The following is a 20,435-nucleotide window of genomic DNA, read 5'->3' as shown; positions in this document are numbered from 1 at the left end:
GAAAGATATGACTGGCTGCATACCCCAGCAGCATTCCCAGGTTTCTGTGTCCAAACATGTCCCCCAGATGAGTCCCAACTCCCTACTAGGGCAAGACCCAGGTCTGAATCAATCCTCCTCCATGCACTGTTTTCCAAAGAAAGGAAACTTCAGGAGCATGAACCAGACAGGCGCCATGGCACAGTCCAACAGGTACTTGATCAAGGAAGCTTGTCATTGCACTAACATGAAAATCACAAGAGAATCTCAAATGATATACAGTAATAAATCATCAACTCATTTGATCATATGGTGGAGCTGCCTTTTAGAGGCAGCAGAAGGTCACCAGAAAGCATTAACAATTCACCCAGGACTAAACAGTGCATTGAAAAGAGGAACAAGAAGAAAATTTAGGTCTCACAAACTTGTGCTGCAAATAAAAGATGTTTCTATTAATTTCAAAGTAATCATGGAATGACTGTGATCAGTCACAGAGACCTACAACTGATTTCTAAATAACGTTTGGCACCAAGTCCCAAAAGGTTGCCATATTTAATCACAGGTTTCATCCTGTAATCCTTCACCTTACAAACAAACTCCTTTACTTGACTTCTGGACTTACTGATTTCTCACCTTTTGAATGGTACTGAATTCTTCAGAGCAGCTGCCACATCCTCAGGACTGGCTTTAGCAAGATCAGCCACTGTGACGAAGCCAGCGTTGTACAGCATCCTAGCACGCTGTGCATTCAGCAGGGACACTCGTACCAGGTCACAAAGCTCCCTATGAACCCCAAAAGTGAGGCGGCTCTGGAACTGAGAGAGCAACAGCTCCATGTTGTGCCAGCCCAGTCGCTTACAGAAAACGGTTACCATTCCTGGAACACAGAAGTTACATCAATGTCTTAACTCCAGCTCCAGTTCTACTAAGCTGGATCCATTTTTCCCCCCTCATCTGAATAGGCATTCACTTTACATTTCTCACCTTCCCATTACTTACAGAAACTGACTCATGTTTATTATAACTATGATTAGGAGCTGGTCTCACAGAACTCAACTTAATCTAAAATTAACTAGTTTATCAGTGAGGTAGAAATTCTGAATGACAACTGCTTTTCCGAAGATGCTAATCTTGAAAGTGTGAAGCACATGCATATCCTCTATGTTTCCATGTAACAGGATTCCTATGAAATAAACACACCGAAGAAGACAGGAAAAATAGTGCTGAGAGGCACTTAGAGAAGTCACAGATCTTTGAGGAAAGCCAGTACTGATGTCCATAAGATCAGAACTTGGCCTGCAGAATTTCAGTTACCGAGAGTACCATAGGAGGTAGCAAAGCCTGTGATAAAGGCTAAAACTGCAGTCCCCAGCACACGGGAGGAGGAAAAGGGCAGAGAAAAGACAGTTCATTACTCACACATTGCATCTACAGAATATGAAAATAACTGAAAGACATGGCATCCTTCACTATTTTTATAGTGATTATAGAATACAACATTTATCATATCTCTTAACTATATGTCATGTCAACAGCTCATTTTACGTCCCAAATTACTTTTTTTTCCTGCACTAATCTACCTAATTGCTGAAAAATGATTAACACTGGGAATAGAGAATTATGAAACTGCTACAACAAAAAGTTATATATACTACCAGAATTAATTTAAACTACTCTGCATCAGTTGGCGTGACCTTTTCATTTTGGGGCTTTGACTCATGCTGCAACCCACACATAGGGTTTCGCAAGTTGAGCTAAAACTGTCTTAAAAATTGAAGACCCACTTATGCAGTAATGGAGGACTTAGGCAATAGGAAAAAAAAAATCGCAGTCACACGGTGGGCTGTTACTTCTACTCCTACAGAGCCCTCTTAAGGAAGTTAAGTTAAAGGTGACAGTTATCTGACCTCTTGTTATTGGATGATAAATGACCCAAAAACTACTCACTCTGTTTTGAAAACTATGAACTTATACTTTCTGGCCAATTAACTTTGCAACCAGGAGAAAGCCATGCTAAGTCTTAGAGACCCCAAACTTTACCCTTGCTGAAAGGCACACTTTCCTGCTAGAGCAAGGCTTCAGAATGGACTTGTACTTAATTTCCATACTTAGTATTGAACAAACTATATTCCTGCACAGTACACAGCTGATTTCCACAGACCTCAGCATGCTACATCACTGCTTGATTCCACTCAGCTGGCCCCCCCTTCCCACAGCACACTCTGTGGTTCCATCTCAAAGCAAGGGCAACCACAGATTAAGCTATAAAGCTGGAAGTGGTTTTACAAGACCGATTGTTGTTACTACCACACTGTGGCTATCTTATCCGCATATCTGGAAGGAAAGAAAACAGACTAGCCTAAGACTCCTGGGGGTTTTTGCCCAGACAACTCACCTGCATAGGTGGCAGCAGACTGCTGCAAGGATTGAAGCTGGCCACGACTACAGCCATATTTCTTAGTCATATCCATTAAGGGAACCTCACTGATTAAATCCACAAGGGCAAGACTGGTGAAAAACCTGTAGAAAAAGTACACATGGAAATAAAATCGTCATCCAGGGCACATTAGTGTACATGGCACTGTGACAGCATAGGACAGAGAGAGTACTATAGCATAGCACACAAATGAAATATGGAAGATGGCTTCCAAAAATATCAGCACAAACACCTTGTGCCAGCAGAGTTCTCAGTCCAGAGCAGACCAGGTCCAGGTTCTCTGAGCTATCTGCTCACTCAGCAAGAGAGCCAGTTCCTGAAAACAGACACAGAGTCTGTCCCCTCCACATGTTATAGTCTCTAGTCTTTGCATATTCACGCCCATTTGTGGCTACCTTTTGTGGATGGCCATTTGTCTATGCTGTTTCTCTGTTTTAGCTATGATTTTGCCCTTTACAGAGCGAGCCAGAAAGCCTTCTTCAATCCCCACCAGCTCAGCCACACGTTTCATTGAGGCGGGCAGCTTCTCCCATAAGCAGAAAAACTGATACCAATCAATTGTGGTCCACTCCTCATACAGTGGGGTGACCTAAAGAAAATAAGAGAATGCAAAAAACTATTTCAGAGAAACAAACAGAACAGAGCTCTGGGTAAACAAAAATACAGCCTAGGGAATGTGGTTAGAGCATCCTACGCACTGCTCTGAGGCACTGAGTCATAACCATGTACCCTGAAGAAAGTAAAAGCTCTTCTAACCTAGTTTTTTTAATATTTGTACTGATGAGATCTGACTCATATGGGTAGTCTAATGATTAAACAATTTGGAATCTTTGTCAGATTGCTCCCTAAATCCAAGCCACTAGAAGATTTTTAAGCTGCATCTTCATTCTCCTTTAACAAAACAAAACTTTATTCTTTTTTTAACAAAACTGACAGATATCTATCAGCCTCTTAAAACAACTAGCAACCACACTAACCACTGCCACAGCATCTGATAAAGCAGGATGGAACATAGATTTTGCCAGAACTCGCTGAAGCTCTCATTTACCTAGAGTACAAGAAATCTCAGCTTTTATTAACACTAACGAAAAAGCCATCCTGAGCATTCACACACCTTTAGACAAAAAAACAATTCTGTTCAGAATCAGTTCCAGTATGAGACAAAATGTCTTCATATCCGTATTGATGTACAAGACTAATTATTTTGAAATAACTAACAGTTGTTGGGGAGCATTTAACATAACACAGAATACCAGATGCCTGCATAGTTGTAAATCATCCATGTCCCCTTCATCTGCTGAGAAGAACAAGAGTTATTAAGGTGGGAGATTGTCTTTTGTTGTTTGTTGGGTTTTTGTTGCCTTTTTTTTCCTTTAAAGGAAACGCTTTTCCTAGCCTAGCAAATACTTATTTGTTTTAATCAACTTTCCTAAAATACAAGGTCTTGGAATTCAGTCTCATATTTGTACAAGTAAAAGAGTCAAGCCTAAGAGAATTAAAAAGCATGATAGCAGACAATTTCCCTGTAGCCCATAAGGAACACATGGAGAACAATTATTTAAAAAAAAAAAAAAAGCTACCAAAACTAAAGAAACCTTCGGCCTTGAAAATGAACAGACTTGCAAGAAAGTGTTTTAGGCTAGGTTAGTAGAAGAGAATCTCAAGAACATTTTGTTCAACCGTGTATTTTATTTAAAATAACATTAGAAAAACTGCTGCAATTCAAAAGTACAGGGTAAAAAAAAATATATTGCCATCACTGTCTCTACCCCAGAATGTGAACAAAATTCATCCTTTTCTTTCTGTTTTGGAGATGCAAACATGGAAAAAAATTCACTGGTGCATGACACAAAACAGTCCACTTTGCCTAGCAGAAATAGAACAAAATATAATGTGGTCCTCTAAAGCAGAGATATGGGTACATATGGGACACTAATAGATCCAAAAAAAATCTATCAGTATCAGCCAATAACTAGGTTAATGAACACAGCAAGCAGAGACAGGCACCCTCAGTCTCTTACCACCACCTGTCCCCTAGCTCAACAACTCCTGTAACCGCAAGCATATTCTCCTTGGAGTGAACTTCTTTTTTCAGGCATAATGCCCAAATTTTGCCTTTGATGTATCAGCCTAGTAAAGAGAATATACTTAAGGATGCTAAAGATGACTGTCAAATTTCAAATGATGATTGCATGATGGGCCTCTGGCAGCTGTGAATCCTAAGATGTTCACTGAAACTCCGTCTTGTTTCCTCACTATCTTCACAGGTTCATGGCTTCCTCTCCAAAGGTCTTTAAATATACTTTTTACGTGTACATACACATAAATCTTGACAAACTTCGGGACACTTTCCCCTCAAAAGACTTAACATGCTCTTTCCTTTAGCCCTGGCAGCATCACCAGGCAAGTAAACTAAATCCGAGATGAATTTCACTGTACTGGACTGAAGAAAGGCCTACCCATAGGAAGAAAGCAGTGTAGTTCTCTGAGGCTTTTTTTGTAGGCAAAATGGATGCTAAAACCTCAGAAGTTTTCTGAGGCTCCAAAAGTAATCTGAGATGCAGCCTGCTGATCTCAAACACACAACAAAACCAATTTTTTTCATCAACTTCAAGAGTCTCAGAAAAATTACCATTATCCTACACACAAAACTTAAAAAGTCCTCAAATCTTTCGAAGTCAGGAGTTACAAAAATGGGCTTAAGTGGACAAGCAGTACCTGCCTACATAATAGACACTATGGGAACAGACTAGTTCTGAAGAACATTCAATTTAGAAACTTTTCTTCATGAAGGATGAGCTAAGCAAAGCACAAAAAAACCCCTCTACATTCATGGAGCCCTCAAGAGCTCTGCACTGTGCTTTCTCTCCTTTACTTAGTTTTGGCAGTACAAAATACAAAACACAGAATGAGGAACCTACCAAATAGACAATATGCAGATCATTCTCCAGAACAAAGCTTTTCATAGCTCGCTGCAAGTCAGCAAAGATTTCCATGGCTTCAGTTGGTGAAAGAGAAGAGGAAAGAGTAGCTGAGCCAAGATGTGTTGGATGATAAACCTTTGCTGTTTAAAAAAACAAAAAAACAAAAAACAAAAACACATAGAGAAACATTTAAATGCAAGTTTATAACTCATTTTCAGGTTGCAATGTATTTTATAGATATCAATTCTACTAACTTTTCCCAACTGCTTTTTCAAGAAGAAATAGCATATTTCTCCATTCTGAAGACAGGAAAATGGAAACAATAAAAGGTTTAGACCTGCCTAAGTCTAAACTAGACTTTTTCAGAGGTCAGATCACAAGTTTGGATCCCTCTAACTATGAGGACTAACAGTTGTGATAGCTATTTGAACAAAAACCACTGGAATCCCATCTGCCACCCTGCCCAGGAGTAATCATTTTGCCTATTTCTTTCTTAGGAACACTAAATATCACCTATCATCTTTTATTAAAAAGAGATACAAATTAACCTGTAATGGGGGTTCTTACTATTACTGTAAGAGTCTCATCCTTAGTCATTTTAAGAAAATAGCCAAAAATCAGGAAAAAGTGCATCCATGTACACCAAGCAGTTCCAGAAGAGACTTGCACTCTTTTAGAATGTACAGGTTCTTCTTCAGAAACACAAAAATCATAGTCTGCAGTTAATGTGGACAAATCCTGTAGTAAAAGTAAGCCTTGTTTAAAGATACTTTGGGAATTTGTAGACTAGGATGCATCAGTCTTAGAGGTGACGTGCAGAGAGAGGCCTTCAAAGAAGAACATGTGCATGCAAAAAATGTTAAAGCAGGTATAAAGACATCCTCCAGAAAGCTAAAAAATTCTTGATACACATGATTCTTTAAAATAAAAGCAAAAATGCACAGAAGTCCTCATTATAAAGTTACATTGAACATCTACCCAGCTGCAGAAGATTTACCGATCCAAAACTGCTAACTGCAGTCACTGGGAAGAACACCAATGTTACCTTTCGCATCATCACCGGAGTCCAGAATCTGAATGAATTCATTTTCCAGCAGCCATGCCACACAAGCCTCGATAGGTCCAGTCTGCACTTTGTCTTCTGCTTTCTCATTTCCCCACTTGCTTTCTTTCAAGCTGGATGCAAGAAGAGTGCAAGAAGCATAGGTCTGCACGTCCTCTGGAGTGTTGGCCACTCCCCCCACTATGATCTGTTGAAGAAAACTACTTGTTCATATTGCCAGAGAAGCAGTAGGATGGAACATCAGATCAGAGAATCAAAAAGACTCATCCGTCAGATGGTTTTAAAGAACCAGTACGAGAGGGGAACATGAGGCAAAGCAACTGCCAGCTTTTAAGGCCTTTTCTTGGCAAGAAGTTAGACACCTTAGGTAGAAGAGGACTAAGCTATGGGAAAGAATGAATTATAAAATCTTATTTTGATAGTGGACATACACATAGTAGCAATTTAGATTTGAGACTAGACCTAGGCATTTTGCTTAGCCAACATTGTGAAATACTTTTAAAAGGTTAGAACACAAATTGCAATTTTCTGAAGACAAAAAGCAAACCAGGAAGGAGTAGTTCCCCCAAGGCTCTTCAGCATATTGAAGTTTTCTCTTAATAAATGTGAATGCTATACCTCATCATTGTTTTCCTGATTGAGTGATTCTTTTTTTCCCTTGGATTTTGTTTTTGCTTTGTTTTTCACATAACTGCTTTCTCCTTGTGAGTCATTCATGTGTATTCCTTGAGACAGCAAGGTGTTTAACTAAAAACTTTCTTTCATGGTTCCAATGGATTTTTTTCATGTTATAAAGCAACACTACCAGAAAGGAATCCCCATCTTTTAATAGCTTTTATGTAGAAAAATGTGTTTAGAAATTCCATTGGTCTGCTAAAAATTCAAAACCTATGGAATCACAACCAAGTGCTAAGTATCACAGCAGTTTTCACAAAAGACAGCAGGACTAGTACAGCAAATGAACGGTATTTAAAAAGACTAAGCTCAGTTCAAGCCCAAAAGCAACTCTGGAAAAGGAGATAAGCTCACCTATGTGGAATAACACCCTTTTGGTCCTTTTTACTCCTGTAGGAACCCTACAGAGGAGGGCAGGCTACAGGGAGTGAATGGGGTACCACACCTGTTTGTTCACCAAAAATGTATTTACAAAATTTCAATCATTTCTGTACAAAAGAGGTAGATAAGTTGAGGGGCGAAATAAGGGACTCTACAAGGTTCTACAAATGTCATTATGGCCTAATTCAGTGTACAAAGCCTCTGGGATCAGTAATGTACAAGCATCCCCCAGTTAAGACTGTAAGGCCACATGAAGTTTGAGAATTACACTTATTTATGCCTGCAGTTTAAGTATAGCTAAATGCAAAAGCAAAGCTTAGTAACTCTTGTTTGACTGTGCTCACATCCTGATCTGCAGCAGGCAGAGACTGAAACATGCCAAACAAAATGCTGAATAGTGAAGCAAGCTGGCAGACCCAAGTAATTTTCTTCTGAAGCTGCTTGGGTTGACAAGAGAGGAAACAGAAGAAAAAGAAGGTGCACAGAAAACATCTGATGGTGTCACAAAAGAAACCATCCTACAATTACAAGTGTGCAAGCACAGTTCTAATTCCTCTCCATGTGTCCTGTACCTCAAGTATTGCTCTTTTCATGCTAGAAGCAACACCTTCCCCTTCTCTTCCAAGCAAACAACTGCAAACAGGCTTGAGAGATCCCTGAAGCAGAGCAGCTCCTTTTGATCTTTCTGAGGGCTTGCAAACTAAAATGCTCTCACCTACAAGAAAAGGAAAAAAAAAAAAAAAAGAAAAACAAAGAAAAACATTAATGACCTTAGTATTGCATCTTAGCACTGTAATAGCTACATCCAGTTCATCAAGGACATATTATTGGAATGGAAAACTGTAGGTATTTTTTTAAAAGCTGAATAAAAAAAAAAAAAAGATAAAAACCTTTGCAACCTTGAACACTGTATATCCATTGCTATGTAAGAACTCCACAGATGCATAATACTTAAGAACTGAAAGCTCAGAGCAGGACAAACTTCAAAGTTACATTAAGGCTGGTCAGAGTCTTGCCAAAGCAGCTAAGGAGCTTCCACAGCCTTTATGTGCATCTGCTTTGCTGCTGAACCACTCTCGCTTCTTGTTCTGGAATTGACTGGAACCATAATACACAGTGGCATTAATTTTTCTTCTGCTGAAAAAGTTCTCAAAAGCAAGATGAAAACATAAAAGCTGCACAGCACTTTGACAGTTTGTATTAAGTCAACCAGCTTCCACTCCCAAAATGAAATAACACAGATATCAAAGTAATTCAGAAATCCAAAGTTATTAATCTAAGTAACTATGCATCCTCTGAACTTTCATATGAGCATATATATATACACACACACAAAAAATCTTAAGTATCCTGAATGGTTTCCGCTGAAAGTACATCTAAATATACCTTACCTTAAAATTCTCTATCACACATTGTTAAGTTAATCCCTAACTACTGAATTCTGTGGGAGACAAAAAAAGTCCCAGAGCCGTGAAACAAAAATAAAAATAATGTGTCAATTCCTTTAATGAGATAATAGTACGGACTACCCATGGAAAATGCAGTGGTCACATAAAGATTTTTTTCAACAAAGCCATTACAGAGAAACTCGGTCCCTGGGAGACCCAGCTAGTTAGAAGCTTTGCCAATTGGCACATGATAAATGAATTATGGGTAGGACAAGCTTGCCTTTGACTAAGAAGAGAGCATTAGATTTGGATTAGCTGGACAGTAAATATCACGATAGGTTTATGATAACTTGTTAAGATTTAAGTGCACATAGTCTGGACACGAGGTAATTTTGGTAGTGGGTATCTTAGTAAGATCCTAGGAACGTTAAGTTATGATAAAAACGTAGCTGTGGTAATGCTACAGTAATTAGCAAATTCAGTAATGAAAACACAACTGCACTTAAATTTAATGAACAGAATAAATACCACAAATGCAGTGTAGGTGAGTAACCAAATACAGTTTAAACATGATTACATAAATGAATTACAGGATGAAAGACATGCTCATAGGATGTGTGAAACTTTTGACATCTGTTGACCATGTACTTTTGCCAGAGCTGAGAGTACAGAAGATAAACTGCCTGTAAGCATTGCTTTGTGAAAGCAAAGCTTATTTTCATTTTAGCAATAAAGAACGTTCACTCATTTACAATTTACAAGGTTCCAATTCCCTCTGAAAACTTTGACTCTTCAGTGTGGTAAAACTAACAGAAGATGGGTATCCACTTGGCTCTACGTTATCTGACAGTCATTCAAGATTTGGAGGAAACCCTTTCCCAAGATGCCACTGAGAACTTAAAGCCAGTAACTGCAACTGCAACCTAGCAAACAGTAAAAAAAAAAAAAAAAAAAAGGAATTAAGCTGTTCTAAGCTGTTCTAAGATCCCTTCTTGAACATTTCAGATGAGCGGCGAAGCTAGGTTAGCATCAGAATAGACAAACACCAGAAGACTCTGGCTATCTAGGCATAAAACCCCATTAAAAGCAAAAAAGGTCATATTATATTTCTAGATTTTGTTCACCGATATTGAACAGCTTTACCTATTTCACCTTGGGAACATGACAGTTTTGATGAATGCAAAAATAATCCAATTTCATTTTCTAAAATGATGTTTTTAAACTTCCATCAAATCAGAAAAAAAATTTAAAAAATCAAAACCTGAGACAATCCAACACTACGATATTGGGTGAGAGGGGAAGGGAAGGTAATCAACCCTACAGCATTTATCTTCTGTCTGTCAGCTGAATTTCATATCCACATAAGGCATTTTTTCCAGCTGAAGTTGCTGTCCTCCAGTCTCCCTACTCTGTGAAAGAGTAGCAGCTGGTAATGTAGCTTAATGTTCTCATCCAAAAGACTCTGTGGAGTGGAAAAAAATGGTACATTCATGAAGCTCATCAGCATAAAATCAACTGCTTACTGTGCGAAACACAGTCACATCAGAACTGTCAAAAAAGGGTACTAATTATTGTAACTTGAAGGGGAAAAAAAAAAAAAAAGAAACTTCAAGGAATAACGTAATTTTACACCTGCCAGCTACACTCAAGTGACAAAGTCTGGAAAATTTCAAAATACAGCATGCAGCTGCCCTTTTCTTTAACACATAGGGATAGCTCCCAGAGATATAGGTCATAAAACGCTCTGTTGCTATGCTACTCTGGCAAAAATAGAAAGTTAAATGTAAGAACAGTCTGCTTACATAGGGTTCCAGCAAGCACCAATCAAACCATCAGTAGGGCAAACTGCACTTCCCGCTTCTGTTGAACTTCTTATTTTCTACGGTGTTTATGCTTGTACAATACAATTTTTCCAAATATCTTCCATGAAGATAAATTTCCGTCGCAAATTAAAATAACAGGCAGGATTATTTTGTTGAACACCAATCAGTGCCACTGCATGCATGACGACACCGTATTATCTATGAACTTCTGTTCATATTTCCCTGTCTCTCTGTCGCATTACTGCATTCAAGACCCATAAAAGTTATGGTTAAGTTTAGTGGAAGTTTAATAAATCCAAATCAGACCTTTAGACAATAGAAGAAGTTTGTCAAATTACGGTTGTAGACTTTAAACGCATTTCTTACATTTTAGGCCTGTCCAATGAGAGTTTACTGTAAATTTTCTCACTGAAACTGTAAACACTTTAGTAAACTGACCATGGATCACAGAATTAAGGCAAATGAACAGAACCTTAGAAGCTAACAAGAATTCAAAGGAGAGAATAGCCGGTTCCTGAAGTAACTGACATGTAAATACCAAAATAAGTCTAATGCAGTGAAAAGAATCCCCTGGGAATTACAATTTTTACTCCATTAATACCAAACAAATTCATCTTGATTAACTTAATCATACTGAATACCAAAGGAATTCATCATGATTAGTCACTAATTGCAAAGCACTGCCCTGGATTTAATCAGGTTAACACCGTTCTTAGAGAATGTTAATAAAGCCTCTGCTTACCCTCTGTGTCTACTCCTTTCCTGCCAGCCCTTCCAGCCATCTGCTTGTAAGTGAGAACGTCCAGCAGTTTGCCACCAAACATGGGAGTTCGTATAATTACTCGGCGTGCAGGCAAATTCACTCCAGACGAGAGCGTGGAGGTTGCTGCTAGGACTCTAATCAAGCCCTGGCGAAAGGCTCCTTCAATGATGTCCCGTTCATCCAAAGTAAGACCTGAGGAGACATGACTTTTAGCAAACCCGGTAACGGTGAGACTGCATTTAAGAGCTAATAATATTACTGTCAAGCAAGAGGAAGAACAAACAAACTTAATGAACATTCACCATTCAGTGGTAGGAACTAGAGTCGCAACGTTACCTCAGTTAACTTCTTTGGAACCATAAGTGAAGCAAAATTTCACCATTAAGTTTTCATTATTCAATTGACAATAATAGTTATAAACTCTCTTTTCTAAGGTGCTTGTACGCATTGTAGCAAGATGAACAACTATCTACTACATATCTACATGCACTGCAAGTAAATAAATAAATAAATTAATTAATTAATTAAAAAGAAGAAAACTGGATGCAACAAACACAGTAGGGAACTAGGATTTAGTCATTTGCCATCCTGACCCTGGAATCTTTCTTCATTATTTCCATTCTAGGTTACAGGTCTAATATGTATCTTTCTACATTTCCTTGAGGGCTTCAGGCTAATCTTGTTCTTGAAAAAGAAATCCACTTTCTATAAGCATTTGGAATTATTCCCCCTACATATTCAATGCCATAGCTACTGTTCTCTCTTCTAGAGTCAGTCCTTTCTCTCAGTGGATCAACAGGTGACATACAGTATTACCTACTTACGTTAAGATATAAAATATCTAGCCATAAGTGTTCGCGGCACATGCTCCTTTTATTTTTATTTTCATTGTTATGCTACTTCTATTTACTTATCTATTTCAGTATTAAGTTGAAGAAAATTGCTCTGAAATACTCTGGCAGCTTTAGGGACAACTTGAAAATGCTTGGGCTGCAAATCAGCTAATTTTTCAGGCATTTCACAAAAAAAAATTAAGTTTATTTAAAAAATTGCTGTTATCCAACACAACAGAGAGAAGACTTATCATAACAATTAGTGAATTAAAGTCTTTGGTCACGATAAAAGAATTTCAAGTTTACCTCTAACCATGAGATTCTCAAAGCATTTTAATTCAGTCATAAACTACAGAAGGCTTCAAAAGGCAGCTGGTAAATTGCTGGTAACTACAGCAAAAAGAACCCATAGGACTTGACCATTACAGAATTCAAGACCAAGAAATTCAGGAATACCTGCATGATGAAATGCCACTCCCCATGGCAAAGTACGTTGGAGCACAGAGTCCAGACCTGAGATAGAACGCTTTAGCTGATCCAGAACCTCATCAATCTCTTCTCTGTCCACAACAACTGGGGAAAGGGCTGAGTTTTTTGTAGAACCTTGAGAGAGAAAATATTTTTATAGTTTCTACTAAAATTAATTTTCATTAAAGGCACCGTGTATACTACAGTCTTCTATTAACTACTTTTCTCTTACTCTCAGCCTGTTGCAAATGGTAGAATTCCCTGGCAATGATGTCTGCCAGCTTCTCACACCAGTTCTTGGATGGACAGAAAAGCAGGACTGAATGGCCATCACAAACAGTCTCATAACACAGGCTCACAACATGGTCTTCATCTCCCTGAATTGAGACAAAATATTTTCAATGCACTCTCACACTGAATGGGGTTTGTAAATGCTATCATTCTTCTGTGTCATAGTAGGAATCTTCTACTTCAAGTCAGAAAGAGGAGCAAAAAAAGAAGATGGAGCACTGTTATCTTAGTTTCTATCTTGCTTTAGGAAGTCCGAGCACTAGTGTGACCACATTGCTGAGTGTGACCACAAATAAATCTAGGATTTTACGTCTTGCTTTCACAAATCTGTTTCTGAATGAAGGCCACACAGTGCACAAAAAAAAATCACTGCAACCTCCACATCGTGGCTAACAGCAGTGGGGAAGAACTAGGAAGAGCTCCGAGGGAAAACATCCCTCTACAACAACTAAGGAAGACTTACCAATTAGGATGTCTGAATTAAAAGCATGAGATGTAGTAGTCTGAGCATCCCCAATAAGATGTACCCAGCAAGCACTGCTGACCAAAGACTGCAAGTGTTCAGAGAACAGTGGAAGGCTTTTATGGATACTTATATGGATGTGCATGCAAAATCCTACTTTTACAGCTTGACTTTTTGGTTTTAAGATCCTAGGAGAGTTCCTGCAGCTGATCTGCTTTGCTTGGCTAAGCCAGATTCCCTTGCAGCAAGCAGGCCAAAGGAGGGAGAGAAAAAAGGTAGGCGTACAGTGAGAAATAAAAAGCACTGAAATGCAAACGAAAACAGGGGAGCAATGGCAGGAACTGCATATACACATCAAAAGCTCAGTAAGGATTCAGCCAAATTCAGCAGAAGTGGTGAGGTCATCGAGTTCCCTTTCCTGGTCCAGTCTGAGGCACAGAACAGAAGTCTGAAGGTCCACTGATAGATTTCAAGCCCAAGAGGATCACCCAGTCTTATAAAATAAGCCAACTCCCTTAAACTGTTGAGTCATAAGCCTAGTTTAGCTCTTTCTCTCACTTAATTTAGTACCTATCCAAAGCAACTCCTTCAAAAAATATCCAGAAAAGGAGATGAAACATCACCTTCTCAATATGAGCACATAAAAGCAAGCTTCCAGATATTGTTGCCACAAACATTTCCTTTTGTTTCTAGGATCCTTCTTCTTCGCTGTGCCACCATGCTACTGCCAACAGAACGTTTGCGCACAACAAGAACTGGGTGCAAAACATTCCAAAATATTGTTGGCATTCAATCCACATTGTCCAACTACTACACCAGTATCACACAAAGCAATTGAAAGGACTGGGGAGAGAATTCACCCTTCAAAGACTTCACAGAAAAGGAACCTACAAGTAGGAAGTGCGAATTTCCCATTTCTACCCATCCGGTTCTTCCAAATCATTACAGTACGTTACTCTTCACTTTTCATATCCTTTTCACGTGTGCAAAAGGACTAAATACTGAAAACAGATTCAGAAGAATCAGGATGGACATCTGCCTTCTAATCACTGAAAAAATTAGATATTTAGCAGTTTAACATAAGCAGGTTCGATACCAGATTTTAATGCAAATATATTCTCCCAATGATTAATGCAAATTCCTTGGCCTAACCAGGAAATATTTACCTTCATTTATGAAAATGAAGTAGATTCCAGGACACAAGATAGGGTAGTGGGCAAGGGGAAAATCAAACTCTCTATACCTGTCAAGTGCTCAGAACAAGATAGCTGCAAAGGCAACTTTGTCTTCAAGAACTTCATGAGTATAAGTGTGTTTTGTTCTGTTTTTTGTTTAAATCAGTAGAAGGCAAAAAAAAATTGACCTTAGTTTGAGCATATAATCTCTGAAGTAAACAATGAAGTCGGGCATGTCATCTATTAAAAAAAAAAAACCCAACGTACCAGTAGCTGTCTTTTTAACTTTAGTTGTACAAAAGATGTTATCCCAAAGCCACTGCTCAGTTTTGTTACCTTCAGCTGAAGTTTGGGCTGGAATTCTCGCACTAAATTCATGGAGGAATCATAAATGTTGCTGCCAATTTTCACCCACTCCTTGAGGGGCACAGGGCGAAAATCCGTACAGTATAGCTCTGCATCTAACCACGAGGCTAGGAGTCCCAAGTTAGGGAGGGTAGCACTCATGCCTACTATCTGTATCCCACCAAAACCGGGACCGGTCATCTTCGCTTGTCTAGAAGTGGTTAAAAGAAAATGGAAGTTAGTGACAACCCAGGCTACTGTTCTGGAAAACAGCACTCAGAAAAACTAACCCAATCTACTTGCTTCTGGGGTCTAAAGTGCAAAGCTATTTTTTTCAACTTCTTGAAAAAGAAACAAGCCATACTCTACTTTTAGCAAACACAATGTCAGGTCATGCATTGATAACAAGATAATTCAACTTTTTATCATTTTGAACCTAAACTTTGAGCTTCTTTAGGTAACAACAGCCATAACCTAACTGCATATTTGGAGAAACTGAAAACAAGTAAATAAATCAACTATTTCCTTGCCATTAACAAGATCATGAAAATAAAGGAATGCAGTCTTTCTAAGATTAAATGCCTTAATTAAAACACCTCCCTTTGTTTCAATTTCAGGACAAATAATACTAGACTAAGGTCCTCCTAGAGTTGGGAACCAAAGCCCTTAGTTCAGCAAAGAAGAAAGCAGCTTCAGTTCTGAAAGTGCTGAACAGCAGCTTCCACTGAAGGTAGCGAGAACTAATGGACCCTTAACAGACTTGAAAACACAAACCATTAATTGAGGTACCCAAATGTATATTTTAATTCAGGCTTTTACATCCACACAATACCGTTTTTTTAATGCTCCTAAGCCTACATTTAAAAACTACCCATTTGCATTGCACTGAGCCATAAATTGAGACTTTAAAAAAGAGAAAGGTCTGACAAATCAATGTGAGCTCAGAAACCTTCTTGGAAGATCCTGGTAATCCTGGCAAAGACAACACAGAGGAAAGAAGACTACCCAGAAGCTGGAGTAAAAAAGGACAGTCACTGACAAGACAGAAATAAGGAAGATGTGGAGAGGCAGACCCTGTTACCCAAGCTCTTCAAGCATTTGCTGGTACAGCTTCCCCATCTAGGTTGCAGATTTGCCCCCCTGAAGCAGCTTTTGACCTTCAAGGATTAAGAAAATACCAGTTCCACAACACTCTCTTTGACTGGGGAGGAGAAAAATCTGCTGCAGAATTCTGGCTGTGTCTGCAAAAGCCTCATGAAGAAGCAAGGGCATCCACGTTGGCAACAGCCATCAGAGAACATTCTCTTGGCACAAAGACACAGCCTTATACTTCAGTGGGACATCCCCCTAACCACTTAAAAAGCTCTTAAAATCACTGCTTATTCTGATAATAGGTCAGGCTGGATAGTGTTTAAAGAATTTGGACAAAGTGGCTTCCATTAAATAAATAAAAAAAAAACAACAACAAAAAAAACCCACCCCAGACTTGGGAAGATGTTTGAGAGAAAAAGTGTTCTTCAACTCCAGGAATCCCAAGTGGATTCCAAAACAAAAATAATGGCCACCTCCTTCATGTCAGTAAGTGGTATGGGGAACCCCCGACACCTTGACCATGACGGAGAGATGCAGGATCCAGGCTCCAGCACCTATATGGCAAAGGCTGAAGTATTGTGTCTTCCCAGGAACATTCCTTGACGCATCTGTCCCTTTGTCCCTTTTTCCCCGACAAATGTTTCCTCCTTCCTGCTTCTGCAATGCAAGGGAGGAAAGCAAGAGAGCGGTCCTGCATCTGTGCTGCAGCTACATGATAAGCCAAGGTAAAAGGAGTGGCAAAGCCACTCACGCTGCTCTGAAGTGTAGTGGCTTCCAGGACTTATGGGGAGACCGTGAGAAAAAGTCAGATTAGACCCAGATTAGACCCAGAACATTGCTGGATCCTGGAAATCAGGATGCGAAATACTGGGTAAAATGTCTGGTGGAGAGCCAATGTAGAAATGGCAGTGCCCCCAGAAATAAATAGGTAGTCTGTGCTCAGCCCAGCACCGGTACGACTCACAGGACAGGAAGCGGCAGAGAAAATCTGGCTTTTGGTGCTAAGGGAACAGTGATTTTGACTCTCTTCTCAGCACCACCAATAAAGGTTAAGAAGACTGATGCACCATCTCCTCCATTTGCCTGTGTTCAGGCACTATGGAGCAGCTGGACAGTTTGGTGCTGGGGATCTAGATACTGAATTCTTAAAAGCTTCTAATGCTGTTCTGAAACATTTAATCTGTTCCCCAGTGTCCAATCAGTTGGGCTAAAGGCAAGAAACCATGCAACCACTAGGCTATCGCATGTTACAACCAAAACCACAGATCATCCCGAGCAGTGCTGCTAAGCAGGATACTGGCACACCCTCTTAAGTCCTCTGATCAATTCACCTTTGACAAGTTAACAGCATGCCCACTCTTCCACAGTACCTGAATGTTTCGGTAAAATAAATACCCCATTCCATGAAACACTGAAAAATTAAGCAGGGCCAGTCTGCTAGCAAAAATGTTAAAAGAAATCCAAAGTTTTGAAAAAAAACGTAAATAGGCTAAAAAAGTAAATGAAAGCTTCAGCCTTGTTTCTTTTCCTGAGAGAACAAATCCCAAGGTAGCACATAAATTGAAAACCATGAGGAAAAGGGGTTTTGACTACAACGGCAGGCCCCTGAGAGATGGTGTGATGAGACCTTAATAACCAAAATAGTTTAGGTCATCACTCTCATAAAAACCCTGGAGCTAACCCAAATTTCCAATCACCCAGAGAATGAAATATTTAGAGCCATCCACAATTTAGCATTAAAACACAGACATCCTGGTCTACCCACCGTTTTGCAACCTTCTCTGTAACATATCTAACTTTGGTCAGAAGGAGTTCCAGCAGATATCCACGATGAGAGTCTCCCAGCATGTGCAACTCATCCACAACCACCACTCCTGATAAAGAGAAGCACTCAGGTTATATCTGACAAAACTCCAAACTAAGAACAGATAGCCTCGATCCTTTTATATTCCACATGATGAACTGAAATTTATATTCACAAATCCAGCTGCGCTTACCAACACCGCTAAGGCTTCCTTCTGTCACTGATTCTTCTGAGAGAGACAAATCATGAGAAATTTCGTAACATTTCACACCCCCCACAACCTCACACACACGTGATCAGCTTTTAAAAAAATAAAAATAAATAGGTTGAGTTGTTAGTCTGGCCACCACGCAAAACAGTATTGCAGCATCTGTACTCTAACCTTTTTGCAAGTAAAAAACCCCAGGCCTCAGAATATCTGGAAAGGAACATTCCAGCACCCAAATGAGCTAGTCAAAAGTTTTGTTGACATCACTGTCTTAGTTAAAAACATTACTCCTTACTAATACAGTAATGTCAGAAAAAAAACCCTAGAGCAGATGTAATTACACTGGCATAGCCTGCTTCCTATTATATCTTTTCTCATTAACCAAACCTGAATGAGCTCTACTACTTAGCTTTGGCTTTCTAATGAAAAAATCCTTACATGACTGCTCTGTTCTCATCCTACCTCCTGCAAATGATTTTTTAATCTATTAGCCACCTCCATCAAATTTGTAAGATGTGTAGAAATACTGAAAAGAATAATGTCTAAAAAGCTTTCTGAATATCAGCAGCTGGAGACAACAGACCAGATTAGGGTCTCCCCTGAGGAGAAAACATAGAGCCACTACAGCTCAGCCACCCAGTACACCCCCCGCACACATCCCAACCAGCAGTGGTATGTACCCTTTTTGGCCAGCTCACAGGGTCACAGGAACATTGAAGAGGTTGAAGGAAGGTTAAAAAAAAAAAAACAAACAACCAAAAAAACCAGGGTACGGAGGACACCAAGCTTCATTAGTTCTGCTGCTGTGGAATTCTTTTTTCATATTCGGTGCAGCTATGTAATACCTTGCTGGTGCAGCTAAAATAGCAGGAGCTTAAGGACAAATGTGACCTTATATTATCTGTTCCAATGCTATTTTTCCTTCTCATTTTTTTTCTCTCCTTCCTACGTATGTTCCTTCTCTCTCCGTCTGTTTTCTCCCCCCTTCTCTTTCAAGCCACTTAAGTTAGAAAAGAGTGCTGCGCTGCTTCATCAGCCTCTTTTACAAACTCCCACCCATCCAGCTCCTCTGTCTTCCTGTACTTCCTCTATTCTGTGCTCACTTGTAAAAAATGGTAATTCGTTGGTCACCAAATTGATATTTATTCAGCTACCAGAAAAAGCTTCTTCCTGCTTCCCCGTACAACAGTTTGCCTCAATTCTTCCAGCAGCTGAGACAGGACAGTGCGATCAGATACCTACCGAAGCAAAATTCATACAAGTTATCTTTCCAGTCTTTGTGCCAAGCAGCAGTACATTTTGCTTCCTGAAATGAAGCATAGAACACTAGTGGTACCTACAGGCCAAAGCACAGGGAATGCCACTATTTGTCGTATGGGCCACTTGTTCTATACCTTCTGCTGCTACTCAGCTATAATAAATATTCAAACCCACGCTAAACCTGCGTACTGTATTACCCTGGCAGTCTGCAAGCTGGCGAGACCCGACTGTCACACATGCCCAGTGCTCTCCTCTAGTCAGGCCGTGCTCAGAACACACCCACTGGGATAACACAGCAGGAGCAATCAGGCAACCAGAATTTTTCACAAAGCTATCCTCATCTTAAAATGGAATTGCAGCCAAGGAGGACTACAGATCCCAGCATGCAATGGTATCTTCTACTCAACAAGCAACTCAGGAGTGCAAGTGGGGAGAGAATTTCACCATACTGCATTGCTACTGAAAATAAGGCTAGCCTCAGTCTCCTCTTTCTGTCTGCAAATTAGGTGTATCCCTAGAAGACTGCTGGAAAAAAACCCTACTAAAAAGTACCTGAGAGCTATCATACATGTTTACTAGGCTGCTTTAAGTCCACAGTTTAGTTTAAAACTAAAAAGTTCTGAATGTCAGGCAGGGAGGATTTAATTTTTTTTAAAATACAATTAAACTAGTAATGTTTTGATTTCAAGTTTAAATTAAGAAAAGAAACAAGTTAAGTATCACAACAGCACATTACAAATCCATTCCCAGCTGACACGTTGAGAAGGCAGCAGATTCTTCTCTAATCCGCTTTCCTAAAAATTTCTTGAGCATCAGCGTGAGGAGGCTGGACAACAAGAGGAATATCATCTCCTGTGTACCTGGATGTTCAAAACTGACATACCTTATATAATAATTAGCAACACCAAATTGCTTTTAACTGCTTCATACAGCAAAGAGAACTCTGCCAGGCAAAGGATTTGAGTTCCTCTCAACAATTTCCAAAGGCATTGTGAGCTATCAGCAGGGGGTTGACATCAACAAAAAGAACAGCTCAAGCTTGAGATGGAATCCAGCCAGAACT

The 20,435-nt window shown here is 39.5% G+C and overlaps 1 protein-coding gene across 1 annotated transcript in view; it reads right to left on the bottom strand.

The window, feature by feature from the left end:
- Positions 1–20,435, bottom strand: part of POLQ (DNA polymerase theta) — a 54,577-nt gene that overhangs the window by 26,623 nt on the left and 7,519 nt on the right. Inside the window, exons 5-15 of the mRNA XM_087756434.1 lie at positions 17,866–17,974; positions 15,000–15,219; positions 12,967–13,111; positions 12,723–12,869; positions 11,413–11,625; positions 8,032–8,174; positions 6,386–6,590; positions 5,338–5,480; positions 2,812–3,005; positions 2,375–2,499; positions 613–856 (exon numbers count right to left, since the gene is read on the bottom strand). Coding sequence (XP_087612560.1) covers positions 613–856; positions 2,375–2,499; positions 2,812–3,005; positions 5,338–5,480; positions 6,386–6,590; positions 8,032–8,174; positions 11,413–11,625; positions 12,723–12,869; positions 12,967–13,111; positions 15,000–15,219; positions 17,866–17,974 — 1,888 coding nt within the window. The remainder of the gene's footprint in view (positions 1–612; positions 857–2,374; positions 2,500–2,811; positions 3,006–5,337; positions 5,481–6,385; positions 6,591–8,031; positions 8,175–11,412; positions 11,626–12,722; positions 12,870–12,966; positions 13,112–14,999; positions 15,220–17,865; positions 17,975–20,435) is intronic.

The sequence above is a fragment of the Nipponia nippon genome, unplaced genomic scaffold (assembly GCF_047370975.1).
Source record: "Nipponia nippon isolate SJK-2023a ecotype South Korea unplaced genomic scaffold, ASM4737097v1 scaffold_2, whole genome shotgun sequence".
NCBI classification, from domain to species: Eukaryota; Metazoa; Chordata; class Aves; order Pelecaniformes; family Threskiornithidae; genus Nipponia; species Nipponia nippon.
The sequence above is the reverse complement of the archived record's forward strand: the minus strand, read 5'-3'. Positions and strand labels throughout refer to the sequence as shown.